At 37.3% G+C, this 13,844-nt stretch overlaps 1 protein-coding gene across 3 annotated transcripts in view; it reads left to right on the plus strand.

Annotated features, from left to right (window-relative positions):
- The window catches only part of LOC102225144 (disks large homolog 5-like), a 31,389-nt gene that overhangs the window by 4,327 nt on the left and 13,218 nt on the right, over positions 1-13,844 (plus strand). Inside the window, exons 2-15 of one of the 3 annotated variants that reach the window (XM_023341501.1) lie at positions 3,625-3,693; positions 4,373-4,526; positions 5,417-5,560; positions 6,958-7,129; positions 8,699-8,955; positions 9,140-9,452; positions 10,125-10,355; positions 11,343-11,527; positions 11,626-11,751; positions 11,909-12,041; positions 12,171-12,295; positions 12,408-12,583; positions 13,053-13,156; positions 13,548-13,640. In XM_023341501.1, the coding sequence (XP_023197269.1) occupies positions 3,625-3,693; positions 4,373-4,526; positions 5,417-5,560; positions 6,958-7,129; positions 8,699-8,955; positions 9,140-9,452; positions 10,125-10,355; positions 11,343-11,527; positions 11,626-11,751; positions 11,909-12,041; positions 12,171-12,295; positions 12,408-12,583; positions 13,053-13,156; positions 13,548-13,640 (2,282 nt within the window). Of the gene's footprint in view, positions 1-3,624; positions 3,712-4,357; positions 4,527-5,416; positions 5,561-6,957; positions 7,130-8,698; positions 8,956-9,139; positions 9,453-10,124; positions 10,356-11,342; positions 11,528-11,625; positions 11,752-11,908; positions 12,042-12,170; positions 12,296-12,407; positions 12,584-13,052; positions 13,157-13,547; positions 13,641-13,844 lie in introns of all 3 variants that reach the window. The other 2 variants (XM_023341499.1, XM_023341500.1) reach the window with 2 other exon arrangements.

The following is a 13,844-nucleotide window of genomic DNA, read 5'->3' on the forward strand; positions in this document are numbered from 1 at the left end:
ATTTGGTGTAAAAAAAAAAAAGAATCACCTGACTCTTCTGCCTAACCCTACCTCTCAATAATTAATTAGATTTTTTTTTTGTTCCTCCTTTTCAGCATTTGGTCATCAATAATTTCTCTTTGCAAAAATCAGAATTGTGTGTTGAATGGGGGAGTGCACGTCACTTTATAAATTTAACAGCAGCGCTTTCGCGAACCAGCTCACTGTAAGGTTTGCTTTATTTACTTACCGTATATTGCAAGGAAAATTTTTATGCTGCTGTTTAATCAGTGACTAATAAATGACCTTAAACACGTGTCCATTATTACTAACCTTTTATTTAATGCAAAATAGTTTCCCTCTAGACAGATTGCTTTTGATTTCTCAGAAGAATAAATGAGTTTTTTTGGGTTTTATGTTTGGGCACAATTACTTGTGATTTTTAGAAAACATGAAACACAAAGTCTAACCTTTGCAAAAATAATTTAAACTTTTCTGTAATATAATGGTTCATTAGGCTTTGGATGTTGAATTCTTTTAAATGATTGTTTTTTTGTTTGTGTTCAATCCCCGAGAAATACAAGAATTCTACAGAACCATGTTTGGCCTGGGTGATCGCACCGTCCATATTTTGTGTGCATAGTGTTTTGCTTTTGAAAGTTTGAACAATTTCTATTCAGGAACTGTTCATTCAATCAAAAAATGCACAAGTTTCTAGATGTCCAAAAATCTCTGAAAACCATGTATAATTTTTGTACGACTTCACAATTATGTGCTTCCTTGTGTTGGTCTATTACACAAGACCCCAAGGATCAGCTGTATATTTTGTGGTTGCAATGTGACAAAATGTGGAAAAATTTAAGGGTCATGGGTAATTTTGTAAGATACTGTATGTGTTAATATTATAGGTCATAGTTGGATGTTTTGGGAGAAAAAAATCATTTTCTCAAAATGGTAAAGTACTTGCCACATATAAAAAGAAAGCATTTATTTTAAAATACTTTCAGAAAGCCTAGAAAACCCTTTCTCCAAACCACTTTTAAAAAACCTGGTTAGGAGAACAAAATAAACGAATCACTAAGCAACTAAACCTTAATAAAGCAGCTAAGTGACGAGTATCGGACTGCAGTTTGTTCAAAGTCATAAGACTACCACAGTTCAAACACAGCACACCTTGTCAAAGTCATGGGAAACTCGAGCTGGAGCTAGAACAAAAAGAGCTTGATCTATGGGATGGTACGATTCCTGAGGCACATCAGTCTTTTCTTTTCTTTTTTTTGTCATTTGCTGGGAGAAAAAACAAGAGTGAAGCATGTTAGCTTGGCTCCATGTAGTCTCTGCTCATAGTATCCCTTAGTTAGAGGGAACCCAGCCAGGCGGGGATTTATTTGGAGTACTGGGACTTGGGTAAATAGAATCGTTTGTCATGGTCCTGGCTGCCCCAGATCTACACTGGACTGCTTCACATCATGGATGGAAGATGCTGATTTAACCAAACTATAAGCTGTTCATTCGTCCGCCAAGTAAGACGTCAGTAAATGTGCAGTGCTGGTTGTTTGATCAAGGCCAGCCTTCTAAACCAAATTTCCAGCTCTCTGTAGCACTTTATTAGAATTTATTTGATCTGTAGTTTGTTGGAAAGAGTTTAACAGACTTTGCATTATTGAACCAGTTTAAATCATATATATATATATTTTTTTATTTGGACCTAATGACAAATCTTTTGGGTTAATGAAAGCTGTATATCCCAGTGTTTTTAAAGTATACATAAACATATCAGTCTGATATGTTGCCAAAACCCATGTAAATTATGATTTATTTACCTCTTCATTTGAGATAACAATTGCACTTTTTAAAGAAGAGATTCATATATTTTTTTCAGGATTAAAAAGAGGATGGAGGAGCTGTAGAACTTATGAAAGAGTAGTATGAACCAATAATTAAAAATCAAATCTACCAGTAGCAACTTTTTACTAAGTACCCATGTTTTTTATTGCTAAAAAGTAATGCATTTCACACACTTGCTGAGAGAGGGATAGGCAGGAAATGAGTGGCATAAACTCTAAGTGTGAATATTGATTATGAACCTAATGGTTATTGCTAACCTGTCAGATTCTCAAAAACAAAAAGAATCTGGGATTATGGTGATGACAGAGCCATCACCATAAAAATTACAAAATAATTAGTAATTTTTCTAAAGTGAAAATTACTAATTATGGCATAATTAGTAATTTTCACTTGGCAAGTGAAAATTACTAATTATGGCATAATTAGTAATTTTCACTTTAGAGCAGGGGAGAAATTAAAAAAATAAAATAAAAAAATGTTTATAGATCTACCAAAATTACCCATCAGTATTCAACACCAGAACCACCAGTGAAGAAAGAATTTGTGGTCTGGAGGCGGACTGTTAGCTTACTAAAATGATGAACTCAACCACACCAGATCTGCAGATGCCACGCTCCAGCAGCTTGACTTGGGCGACAGGCAAATCTTCACAAAAACTTGTGAAAAAAAAAGAAATAAAAAAAAACTTTAAAAAAAATTTTTTCAACTGGAAAGCTGTCTTTTCTGGCTCCTTTCATTGGGTGTTTTTGTGGTTTCTCACTCTGGATCAGGAACTGCAAGTGCTCTTTGGTTCTGTCTTCATCAAACCTTCCCTCACTTGAAAGCCTTTTTTAATACCAAACAGCACTTAGGAAAGTCATGAAAACTTTGATTGTTTTTAGAGACTATTTTGTATTTTTTTTATTGATTCTCCTACAGTTAAACTGAGCTTATTTTGGCAAAATCCATATAATCCTACTTTTCACCTTAAGTGGGCAGGAGAGCAAAGAGTCTTTGTACGTGAACGTTATGGAGTAATTGGTCAGATCTTATATTTCAAGTGCCATGCATTCAGACTCTACTTTGACTGATCTTGATGTCTACACCTAATGCACATTTTTAGAGATCTATATAGCATATAGCTCACAAAAAAAGCAAAATTGTCACCCAATTAATATGATTGCAATAGTATCAGAATTACATGTATGTTTTTTTCCCCACATACGGTAATGATGAATTACAACTGCACTGCTTGATCAGAATTTCTTGACCTGTTGCATAAAAATTCTAGATGCAATTCGTCTATTCAAAGGATTGAGAAAATTAGCAAGTGAATTACCAATAACTGAAAATAAACTGCATTTTATAGTCAACCTGATTCTGTTCCGTCATTACTCTCTCATCAGTTAGTCAAATTTCATGGTCTTCTTTATAATGTTAAGTGTTCTTTCATTACAGTTAATTATAAATCACTGTACTCTGTAAAGGGGCTTTTACATAGAGGATGGTGTGTTGTTGTCAGAGGAGATAAAAGAAGAAGCTCGAAGACTGCAGCCTCTTTGGGGCCCTGGCGAGTCTGTATTCAAAGTTCCTGCCCAACTGATAATTGGCTACACTCTGTAAGCCCACAGGCTTGTCATCCAAAGTTGGGGAAAGTCCCAGCTTTTATTCCTCCAGCTGGACTTCTTTTTTTCCCACTAAAGGTTCTTGATTGTAACTCGAGCTGTGGAACCTTGATGTGCCACACAATGCCGGAGATAATCATCGACCCATAATGCAGCCATGGCTCTAACTTTAATGTTTTTGTTCGTCCCACAGGGTCTACTTACAGCGTTCTGTCCACCATGCCATCAGACTCGGAGAGCAGCAGCTCGCTCAGCAGCTTGGGTGAGTGTGGCACCCCTGGTGAGTTACACATTTAACATGTATAAAGATTTGTGAAACAAAACATTTTCTACCCCCCCTAGATAAAAGCAGTCTGTTCTGAGGAGCCAACCACAGTTTTATAAATAACACTGTGACTGGTTGTTTGCTATTTAGACTGTGAGCACATGCAAGTGATTAGACAGATGTGAGAACGATTTAGAAACACTCTAGTACCATGCACACACACAGACACGCAGAGTTGGTTCATTTGATCATTCTCCCAGGGACAGAGGATTTGAGCAGCACATGCTGTGGAAAAAACCCAAATCTGCGCTGTAACAACTGTGTTGGAAATCAATCAATCAAAATGTGCAATACCTATTGCAGCATTCAAAAGTGAAATTATAATTTTAAAGTTGTAATTTTTTCACACTTCATATAAATAATTACATTTGAGAATGTATGCACTTTGCAAATGAACACAATGACAAATACTCTTTATTTTTAGAGATGTGTCCTGTGACCTGACCAAAATCTGCCTTTTTTTTTTTTTTTTTGGCTGCTTTTTCATTCTAATTTTCAATTGAAATAGTTACGTAAACAGTTTTGTCTTATAGGATGAACTGCTCCATCTTTTGCAGTTTGTGGATGGCTTTTACCCTCAGTAACATGCTGACTCCTGCAGGTACCTCTGGTCAAGCCTCTTCCCCTCTTCCTGCCCATGTCGACGTCCATCAGACAAGTGAAAAGATGGAGACGGTGCTGTTCCAGCTGAGACAAGTGACTCGTGAGAGGGATGAACTGCTCAAACGTGTGGCCCTCCCTACGGCTGGAAACTCTATTGATGAATGCAGGTATATGTAAACAATGTAATGCTGATACTTTTGACAAGATGGATAGTTGCAAGAATTCTGTTTGGAAAATGACTGGCCTATGGAAACATGAAGTGCTCTAAAATTTCCAGGGAGACTCCAGGACTGACTTCGATAAAACTCATTATTTCTGTTGATGGGTTACATCAGTGTCCATCAGAATGCAGACACGGCACTTTGCAAAAAGAATTAGCCTCATGTGATGACAAATGTAAAAGTTAAACATCACCAGGCAAGACAAGCTAATTTGTTTAGCATATTTCAGCAACTAGGCAATTCGAAGTATTTTAAAAGATGCAAAACATAAAACAGTCATTACAGTGGCAAAATAAAGTAAAGTAATACAAATATGGAATCTTTGTAATGAGTTTTACTTTTTTTTTAACTTGAGACACATCTGTAGTTTGAAAAGTTGCTACAGGATGGACCCTACAATGAATGTTGATTGTATACTGTTGATATCCATACAGTATATTAAATAGTTTAGCGCCAAGACCTCAGTGGTACACCACATCTTCTCAAATGGCTGCTTGTTATTGAAAAACCTCTTAAAAAACCTGTCCTTCTCTTCCCATACTGTAACAAGTGGCTGATATTTAATGATTTTTGGTGTGAAATGTTTTTTTCTTTATATCTAGAGAATTTGTAATTTCCTTTATGAGATCTGTTGATGCTAATGTTGTAGCCAGTTTATTCTAAATGCATAATTGTTAAATTGTGCTTTGTTTGTGTAACTAAATTTTTCTTTCTTTCTGTTCCTGTCGGCAGAAATTTTGATTGTTGTGATTGCGCTCTTACTCGCATGTGACTTTCTTCAACCTAACTGGGATTTTGTCACTATTTTGCTTCCACCTTTACCCTTTGTTAAACAGACTAAACTCAAGATCAGGCCATGACTATGAGCGTCTAAAGCTGCAGTGCATGAAGGCAATGGCGGACCTGCAGTCCCTGCAGAACCAGCACAGCACCACTCTGAAGAGGTGCGAGGAGGCTGTCAAGAAGGCAGACTTTTATCGGTAAGTGGAAAATTTGCTTTATGGGATGTTTTTTGTACATTTTTTAACAGTCAGTTCTCTTTTGCTGTATGTACTCATTCTCATCCCAGCAGATTGGTTAGACAGGTTTTAGTCTTCTTTTTGTAAGTCTATAACACCAGATTCAGAGAGTAGGTTAAAATCAGAATTGCATCCCTTGCTCATGCCCGTTTGACCTCTGTATTCATTAATAAAACACTTTTCATGGCTGAGCATCTGTGCCATGTGGATAAAGCTGCAAACGGAGTGTTTATGGGTCTGTGGAATAAGCTGTCCGGAGTAGACATGGTGGAAAGGCTGGTCCATTTGTGTGATTTAGTGATGCCATACTCTTCCCCCAAACTGTGTGCAACCAACATCTGCCCCCCAATGCAAACGAACAGATGAAGGATTATTGCCGTGTTTAAGCCGCTCCTTCTGGGCCTGTTTTGCTCTTGACAGAAAGTATTTATTTATTGCTGTTTGGTCTGTCCCTGCATTTATCCATGAAGCACCAGGTCAATAGGAAATCCCATTCATACCTGATGGTGAACTGTAATTATATCAGTAGGTCATGTTGAGTATGTACAAGCATTAGTAATTAATTATTATTTGTATATTTTCTGTGATATAATTAGGATTTTTGTGGCTATGGGCTAAAGAGGCTAAACATGACTATTCTCATGTTTATATTAACAACAACAAAAAGAACATTGCAAGACTATTTTAAGTTTTACTTTTAGCATTTTATTCAGCAACACCTGCTATTATGCTAAAGGAGTGATGATGTTTTTCTTTTTGTTTTATTTTGTTATATTTGCATAATGCATTTAATGAAGAAAATCGAGTGGGGAATAATCAAAGTACAGCAGTTTCTCCGCATAGAGAAATAGTTCAACTCAGCCAAATTAGATAGTTTTAAGTCTAAACTTGTTATCTGATCCCATGGAGTATTTAATTAGACTGACATAATTCCTTTAAAACAGCCATGTGTATAAGTTAATTTCATATAGAGAAAAGAGCTGCATTATTCTGCTTGTGCTTCAGCATAAAGAAATCTGGAACTAGAGACAAAATGGGCCACATTAACACAGATATTCTGAGAAACAATTTTTTTCCACTGCATTTGCAACTCCCATGTCTACAAAATTGTCCCACCTAACCTTTGGATCTTTGCAGCTCCTCCTGATTTGACAGTTTGGCCTCTTGGCTGCACCTGATAAATGCTCCCCCTTCTAAAACACACTGATAACTTCAAGAAAAATATCTCTGTTCAAAGCCATTCCCTACAGAATAAAGTTTTTGGGTGTTTTTTTTTTGTAACTGTGAATTCTATTGTGTTGTTAGAAAAGGCTTCCTCAAGCTCAGTACTTTTCTAGTATTGCTAATATTCTTTGCAGACGTCTGGCGAGTGACCACAACCAGCTAAAAGAAGAGCTGGAGGCTGTGAGGCAACACAACATCCAGCTGGTTAGAGAGCACAACCATGTGAAGCAGACCTGTGAGGAGCTCAGGAGGCTGCATGAGGAAGACCAGAGGGAGGTGGCTGATATGAGGCTTCTGCACCAGCAGGTAGTTCAGCATTTCTACTTTTACACACAAAAAGCATGGATGGAATACAAACCAGGTGCACTTTCAGAGCATATTGTTGCATTCCATTCCATCTCTGGATGTCCTTGACATGTGATTAGCTGGATCTAGACATTTGAAACGGAATGGAATTGAAATTCTGTCTTTCAGGTCATTACCTCCAAGGAGAAAACATTGTTTAGACAAATGGGGTCAGACAGTCCTGGTCTTCCCTTATTTCCATCGACCAAACAATTTCTAGAAATTAAAGAAATAACTTGAGATGTGTTTTCTATTTGTTATTTTACTTGACATTTGGTGCATTTAACCTCATTGCAGTGTAAAAGTTGCATCATTAAATCTTTGCAATCTCTTGCATAACTACAGGGAATGTTTTAGAGCAATGTTTGATTGTAATAGCATTTCTTGTTCTCCCCAGAGCTGATGTCTTTATAGGGCAAACTTTGATCTCAGTCAAATGAGGAAGCAAATTAGCTTAGTGAGGTGACCTTTGTTGTTGACATTTTAGATGTTGATCACCAACTGTTTAAAGTTCTTCCATTCAAATGTTGTTTGTCTTGAATATTTTTAAGGAAAATAAGTCTAATTGGTCAGTGTATAATTTGACAAACTGGTTAAAGGTCTGGGATGTTTAGAGACTTTTGTATTGAGGGTAGGATTTGTTTTTAGGTTTTGTCAATTTGCTGCATTCAAGGTAAAATGTTTCTCATTTAATCCACAGGCTTTATTACATGTCAAGTTTACGATATGGTAGTACTTGAACAAAAAGGAACAAAGGTCATATGAAATGGAGGACGGTGCAAAAAGATATATTCCGTGTAAACTTTTTTCACATTTTGTCACATTACAACTGTAAACTTCAATGTAATTTATTGGAATTTTATTTAATAGACAACAACACAAAGTAGTGACATGGAAGGAAAATTATGAATGGTTTGTGTGGTGTGATTTTTGAATATGTAACCAAGTAGTAAGTGGACCAGTAAATACCGATGCGTAATTTAATCTCCGTATGAATGAAGTGCCTGGGAGGTTTGTTAGAAAAGAAATAGATAAGCCGTCTGACTAAAAGAAAGTTTTAGGAATTCCTGTTTGCAGTTTGCCATAAGCCATGTAGGGGACACAGAAATATGGGTTGTGCAAAGAGGTATGGGGAAAGATTACAGTCTCCTAGTGTGTTTTAGACTTGTAGAGTCTCCAGAAAATGTGCCACTGTAATTGCAGCAAAAGGTAGTTCTGCAAAGGGCAGAACACAAATGCACACCACATTTTTAAGTACACACTACTTCGTGTTGATCTGTCTCATAAAGTCCCAATAAAATGCATTGAATTTTGCAGTAGTAATGTGAGAAAATGTGAATAAAAATAAAGCAATATGAATATACCACTTCTACAAAATTTCCTTTTTTGTGCATAGACATTAAAATTAGTGTAAGACTTGACCAACAATAATGAGATCTACATTTTATTAAACATGGTGAAATCTACTTTGCAAAAAAAAAAAAAGCACTTAATACTTTTAGAAAAGAAAGTATTATTTCCAAACTGCAGGTGATGAGAGAAGGATCATCTGATGTCCTGAACAAGCTGTACGAAACAACTGTGGACAAACTGGAGGCAATGAAAAGCGAATACGAAGCTTTGAGGAAGCGCTACAATGAGAATACGGCCAGTCATAATGCCGACCTGAGCCGTTTGGATCAATTTGAGGAGGAGAATCATCGTTTGCAGAAGACCCTGGACATCCTGTCGAAGCAGAGGGACGCTGCTATCCACTACCAGCAGCAGTTTTCTGCATCTGTTCAGAGGTAAAGTTGCACAAGTTGGGCACCAAAAATCAACTGAAAACATGATTTTAGAAAAAGTGACTAATGGCTGTTTCAAATAATTATGCTGCAAACATAGTGCTTGACTTCAGTTCCTGAATGGAGTTCTGCACTCTACTAGTTGTAAAATAAAGATAAATAGCCGTAAAATCTTTCTTTGATTCAGGTTCGATAACACCCAACATGAGCTCTCCAAGGCCACAGTCCAGAATCTGGAGCTACAGAGAGAGCTGGAGCGTCTGCAGTCGGAGACGACGCGACTTAAAACCCAGCAGCTGAAGGCCGTAAAGGACTGCGAGAAGTACAAGGAGGAGCGGGACTCTGTAATCAATGAATACCGCCTGATCATGAGTGAGAGGGACCAGGTGATCAAAGAGGTGGACAGGCTCCAGACGGGGCTGGAGGTGGCGGAGGCAAAACTCAAGAACAATTCCTCAGAGAGACGAGTGGCCAACGAGGAGTTGGAGGCTTTACAGCAAGTAAGAGCTGAAATGGGGCATTCCTGCGTAGTTTGAAAAAGATTTGTATGTTTTTTTTTTTTACTGGTAAAGATGAAAATGCAAAAAAAAAATTGTGTTAGGGGAATTATCGCGAAGATCCTTGTCCTTCCTTCATTGCTTGTTCTTCCATCCTTGCTTCCCTGCTTGTTTCCTTTCACCCTTGTGTCTTACATTTTTGCATTTTTTCCTTTATTCCTTGCATTATTTGTTTCTCCCTTCTTCCCTTTTTGTCTTCCTTCTACCCTTATTCTTTTCCCTTCTTTTCTTCTTTCTTTTGTTTTCTATCCTTGTGCCCTATCTCCATTCTTTCTGTCCTTCCTTCCTTGTACTCTTCTTCCATTTCCTGATTGCATTTCTCTTTTCTTCCTTGTTTCATTCCTTCTCCCCCTCTTTGCCCTTCCTTTCCTTTGTTTTTCTTTCCTTCCTAACATCTGTCAGTCCTTCCTTCCCTGTTGTACATTTTCTGGTTTTGCAAGGTTCAGTTTTTATTTAAAGCCTTCCTTGTCTAGAAATATCTTCTATAAATTCTTAGTGAACTTCAGTATTTTTGTGTTATGTGACAGACCAAAAACTCTTTTGACATGAAAAATGAGTAGGAACTGTAAAGTTGGGATAATTGAACATTTCTGCATATGTTTTTGTAACTTGAAGGAGCTAGCTTCAGCACTGGTGGACAGGGACCGAGCTATTTGCGAAAAGAACGAACTGCTGGAGAAATACTGCCATGAGGTAAAGGACAAAACTGAGGCCCAGAAAGAGCTGAACCAGGCCTGCAAGGACATCGAGATGGTGCGTGAGGAAAGGGATGTGGCCCGCAAAGAGAGAACAGAAGCCATCATCCAGAGGGACCAGCTGCTGCGAGAGTATTACCAGGCCAGACAGGTACCCAGAAAGACAGAAGTGATTCATCAGTCCAAACGGTAGGACTGATTTATCCGACTGACAATAATCCTCTTGTCTGATCTCATATTGTATTCAAAGTAAAGCTTGGCAGTTCCATTGATCTTGTTGAAGTGCATGCATCACCCTTCAGTCTGTTTTCACTAATTGTTGGATTATTTACAGTCTAGCTCAGAGTTCTGCATTAAGAAAATTGCCATTAATTAAAATGTGGAACCTCAACCGTTTGACTTTTTAAGAGCCCAGGGAAAACTGCACTGCATGAAAAATGAACAGCACAGTGCAGTCTAATTTAGCAGTTGACTTAATTTATCTTCTCAATACACTTAACAGCCTTTCTACTGGAGATTTATGTAGAAAGAAAAGAGGTTTGCTCCAGCATACTCTGAGTGACCTTTACATTCATTCTGTCTGACAAACCTCATACTGCCCTACTTAATCCAATTTGTGGGTTATTCTGTTCTAAATCAAAAGAGCATGCTTGTTTTTGATTGCTGACCTATGTCTTTAGAATATATGAAAGAAGTGTTTTCTTTTGGAAAAACTCACAAAGGCCTTTAGATTTTCAAAATACTGGAGAAAACCTTTAAGTCAGAGAAATGCTACTTTGTGTTTTTCCACATTGTTTTACAATTACAAATGTCAATACATTTTAATTAGATTTTTTGTAAGACCAACAAAAAGTAGCATGACATACCAATGTGAATAGTGGGTGGGGAAGGTTGTCTGTTCTTAAAATTGTGTTGCAAATAAATTTTAAATGTGTTGATTGGATCAATATTCAGCCCCTCTAAGGCAAAAGTTTGTACAGGTAAATTTTGCTGCAATTACAGTTGAAAGTGGCTTATTGGATGTTTCTTCCAGATTTAGATTTCTTTAGGCTGTCGGCAGCACAATTTTTATTTTTATTTTTTTTACACTTGGACATGATGATTATCTGTAGCCTCATGTTTTCATCCTTTGCTCCAGAAACAAGACTCTGCCACTCTGGACATGGAACGGGCCAACAAAGAGATTGAGATTCTTAGGAAGCAGTATGAGGCCATTTCTCAGGAGCTTAAGGAGGCTCTGCAAGAGGCAGAGGTCGCTAAATGTCGACGGGACTGGGCTTTCCAGGAGAGGGACAAGATCGTGGCAGAGAGGGAGAGCATTCGGTAAAGAATCTGTTCAAAATGTAGAGATATATGTTAGTGGAGAGATTTAGATACAAAAATATTCCTTTGTAATATCTGGCATTATCATTGTTTTGCAGGACGTTATGCGACAACCTGAGACGAGAGAGAGACAGGGCTGTGAGCGATCTGGCAGATGCTCTTAGAAATCTGGATGATACGAGAAAGCAGAAGAACGATGCTATGCGAGAACTCAAAGAACAAAAGTGTGTCTTTTTTTCCACACCTTTGTCTTCCTCATGATAGATGTGTGTTTTCTGGCTTATTCCAGTTTTCCACTACAAAGTTATCTTCTCTGGGAAGCATTTTGGCTACCATACCTTAAAAAACCCAAAAAACAACACATTTCATATTTTGTTTCAGGGAGAAGTTGGAAGACCAGTTGGAGACAGAAGCCAGATATTGCCAGCTAATGGCTCACAGTTCACATGACTCGGCCATAGACACAGACTCCATAGAGTGGGAAACGGAAGTTGTAGAGCTGGAAAAGCACAGGGTGAGAGTTGGCATGTTTTTTTGTTTTGTTTGTTTTTTGTTTTTGTTTTTTTTACGCATTTTGTTAAACAGCAAGTTATTTAAATGCTCAGTAATCAATGAGTATTTGAATATTTGTATTTTTTTCTAGGATATGGATTTGAAAGCACTTGGTTTTGATATTGCTGAATGCGTAAATGATCCATATTTACCAGGAGATAGTGGGATATTTGTTTCCAAGGTGGACAAAGGAAGTGTTGCAGAAGGAAGATTAAGGTAAATGTTGGTTTTACCCCTTTAGATTTAGATGATAAGTTAAGAACAATTTGATAATATCAAATGAAAGTAAAAACAATCAAAAGTTGATCTCAGATCCTTCGCTGTGCAGGGTGAACGACTGGTTGTTGAAAATTAATGATGTGGATCTGACCAATAAGGACAGAAAGCAAGTGATCAAAGCTGTGTTGAGCTGGGAGGGAGTAATCAATATGGTAGTTCGAAGGAGGAAGTCACTTGGAGGGCGAGTCATCACCCCAATACAAATTAACCTGGCTGGACACAAAGGTCAGTTTCTTGGTGCAGTTAAACAGTCACCTAAAGTTATAGAGTCGTTTTTGAAATGCTTTGATGAAGTATTTATTTCCCCAGTACTTTTCCAAATTTACTTTGTTAAAAGCACAATCTGTTTTATATAACAGATCAATACCAAGTAATGCAAGAGTGGTATTAAAGAATAGGTCAATTGTGCAGATTGTCATAATCACTGCAGTGGACAAGGAAAACAAGTATTATTGTGCTGCAGGCTGTGTTAATCTGTTTAGGAAGACCCCTATAAAACCCATCAAACTTTCAGATTATAATGTAAAAAATTTTGAAAAGTTTGAGTGATATTGGTATTTTTCCAATGCTCTATGGACTGCTGTCACACAGTTATGTTGTTGATTAAATTAAAAACTATTTGACATGTATTATTAATGTTATTTTTGTCAGGTTTAGCTCTTATGTTGAGTCTTTTCTTTTCTTGCTGTCTCAGACTGTGGAATTGGTTTGGAGAGTGGAGTATTTGTTGCCACATTGGCTGCAGGAAGTCCTGCTACCAGAGACTGTAATCTTGCTGTGGGTGACAGACTGTTGGCTGTAAGTATCCATCCTAAAATGTAAGTTTACTCAACTTAAGAAGCTTTTAACAAGACTCTGTTGGTGATCATTCACTGAGGCTTGTAGTGCCCTCTACTGACCATAAGCACAAACTGCAGTAAGGTCCCAAACCTATTCTGTCAAAAACTTTTCTTTGCTGGTGTTGCTATTTACTTGTGTTTTTTAAAACAAATTAATGGGAAGTCTGGAAACTTTCCAAACTGCAAAAAGGCCAAAAGCAATTTTATGAAGGTAGCAGGTTTATAAAGGTGGAACATTGGTATTTGTCAAAGTTTTCAGTAGCTTAGCATGTTGGTGATCAGGAAACTTAAGATTGTGTTGCAATAAGTTAAGTGTGTATTATTTTACTTTCTTTTTTTACTGCACGCAGATCAATGGAATTGAACTTCATGACAGATCTCTTTCTGAATGTGAGTCTCTGCTGAGGACCTGTGACAACTCTCTCAGTATCTCCCTTATGAAGGTGAATACACTCAACCTTAACAGAAACATAACAGCTGCAAATTAATCACTTCTGATAATGTATTCTTCATGATTGTGAGTAAATGGACCTCAGGTCATTTTTTTGACCATAAATTTTTTGTAAAATGTGTGTTTTAAACCGAATAAAAAGATTCCCATGTTATGCATTAGTCCAAATTTAAAACATGTAACTGTCTAATTTCCT

Source organism: Xiphophorus maculatus, chromosome 10 (genome assembly GCF_002775205.1).
Source record: "Xiphophorus maculatus strain JP 163 A chromosome 10, X_maculatus-5.0-male, whole genome shotgun sequence".
Lineage (NCBI taxonomy): Eukaryota > Metazoa > Chordata > Actinopteri > Cyprinodontiformes > Poeciliidae > Xiphophorus > Xiphophorus maculatus.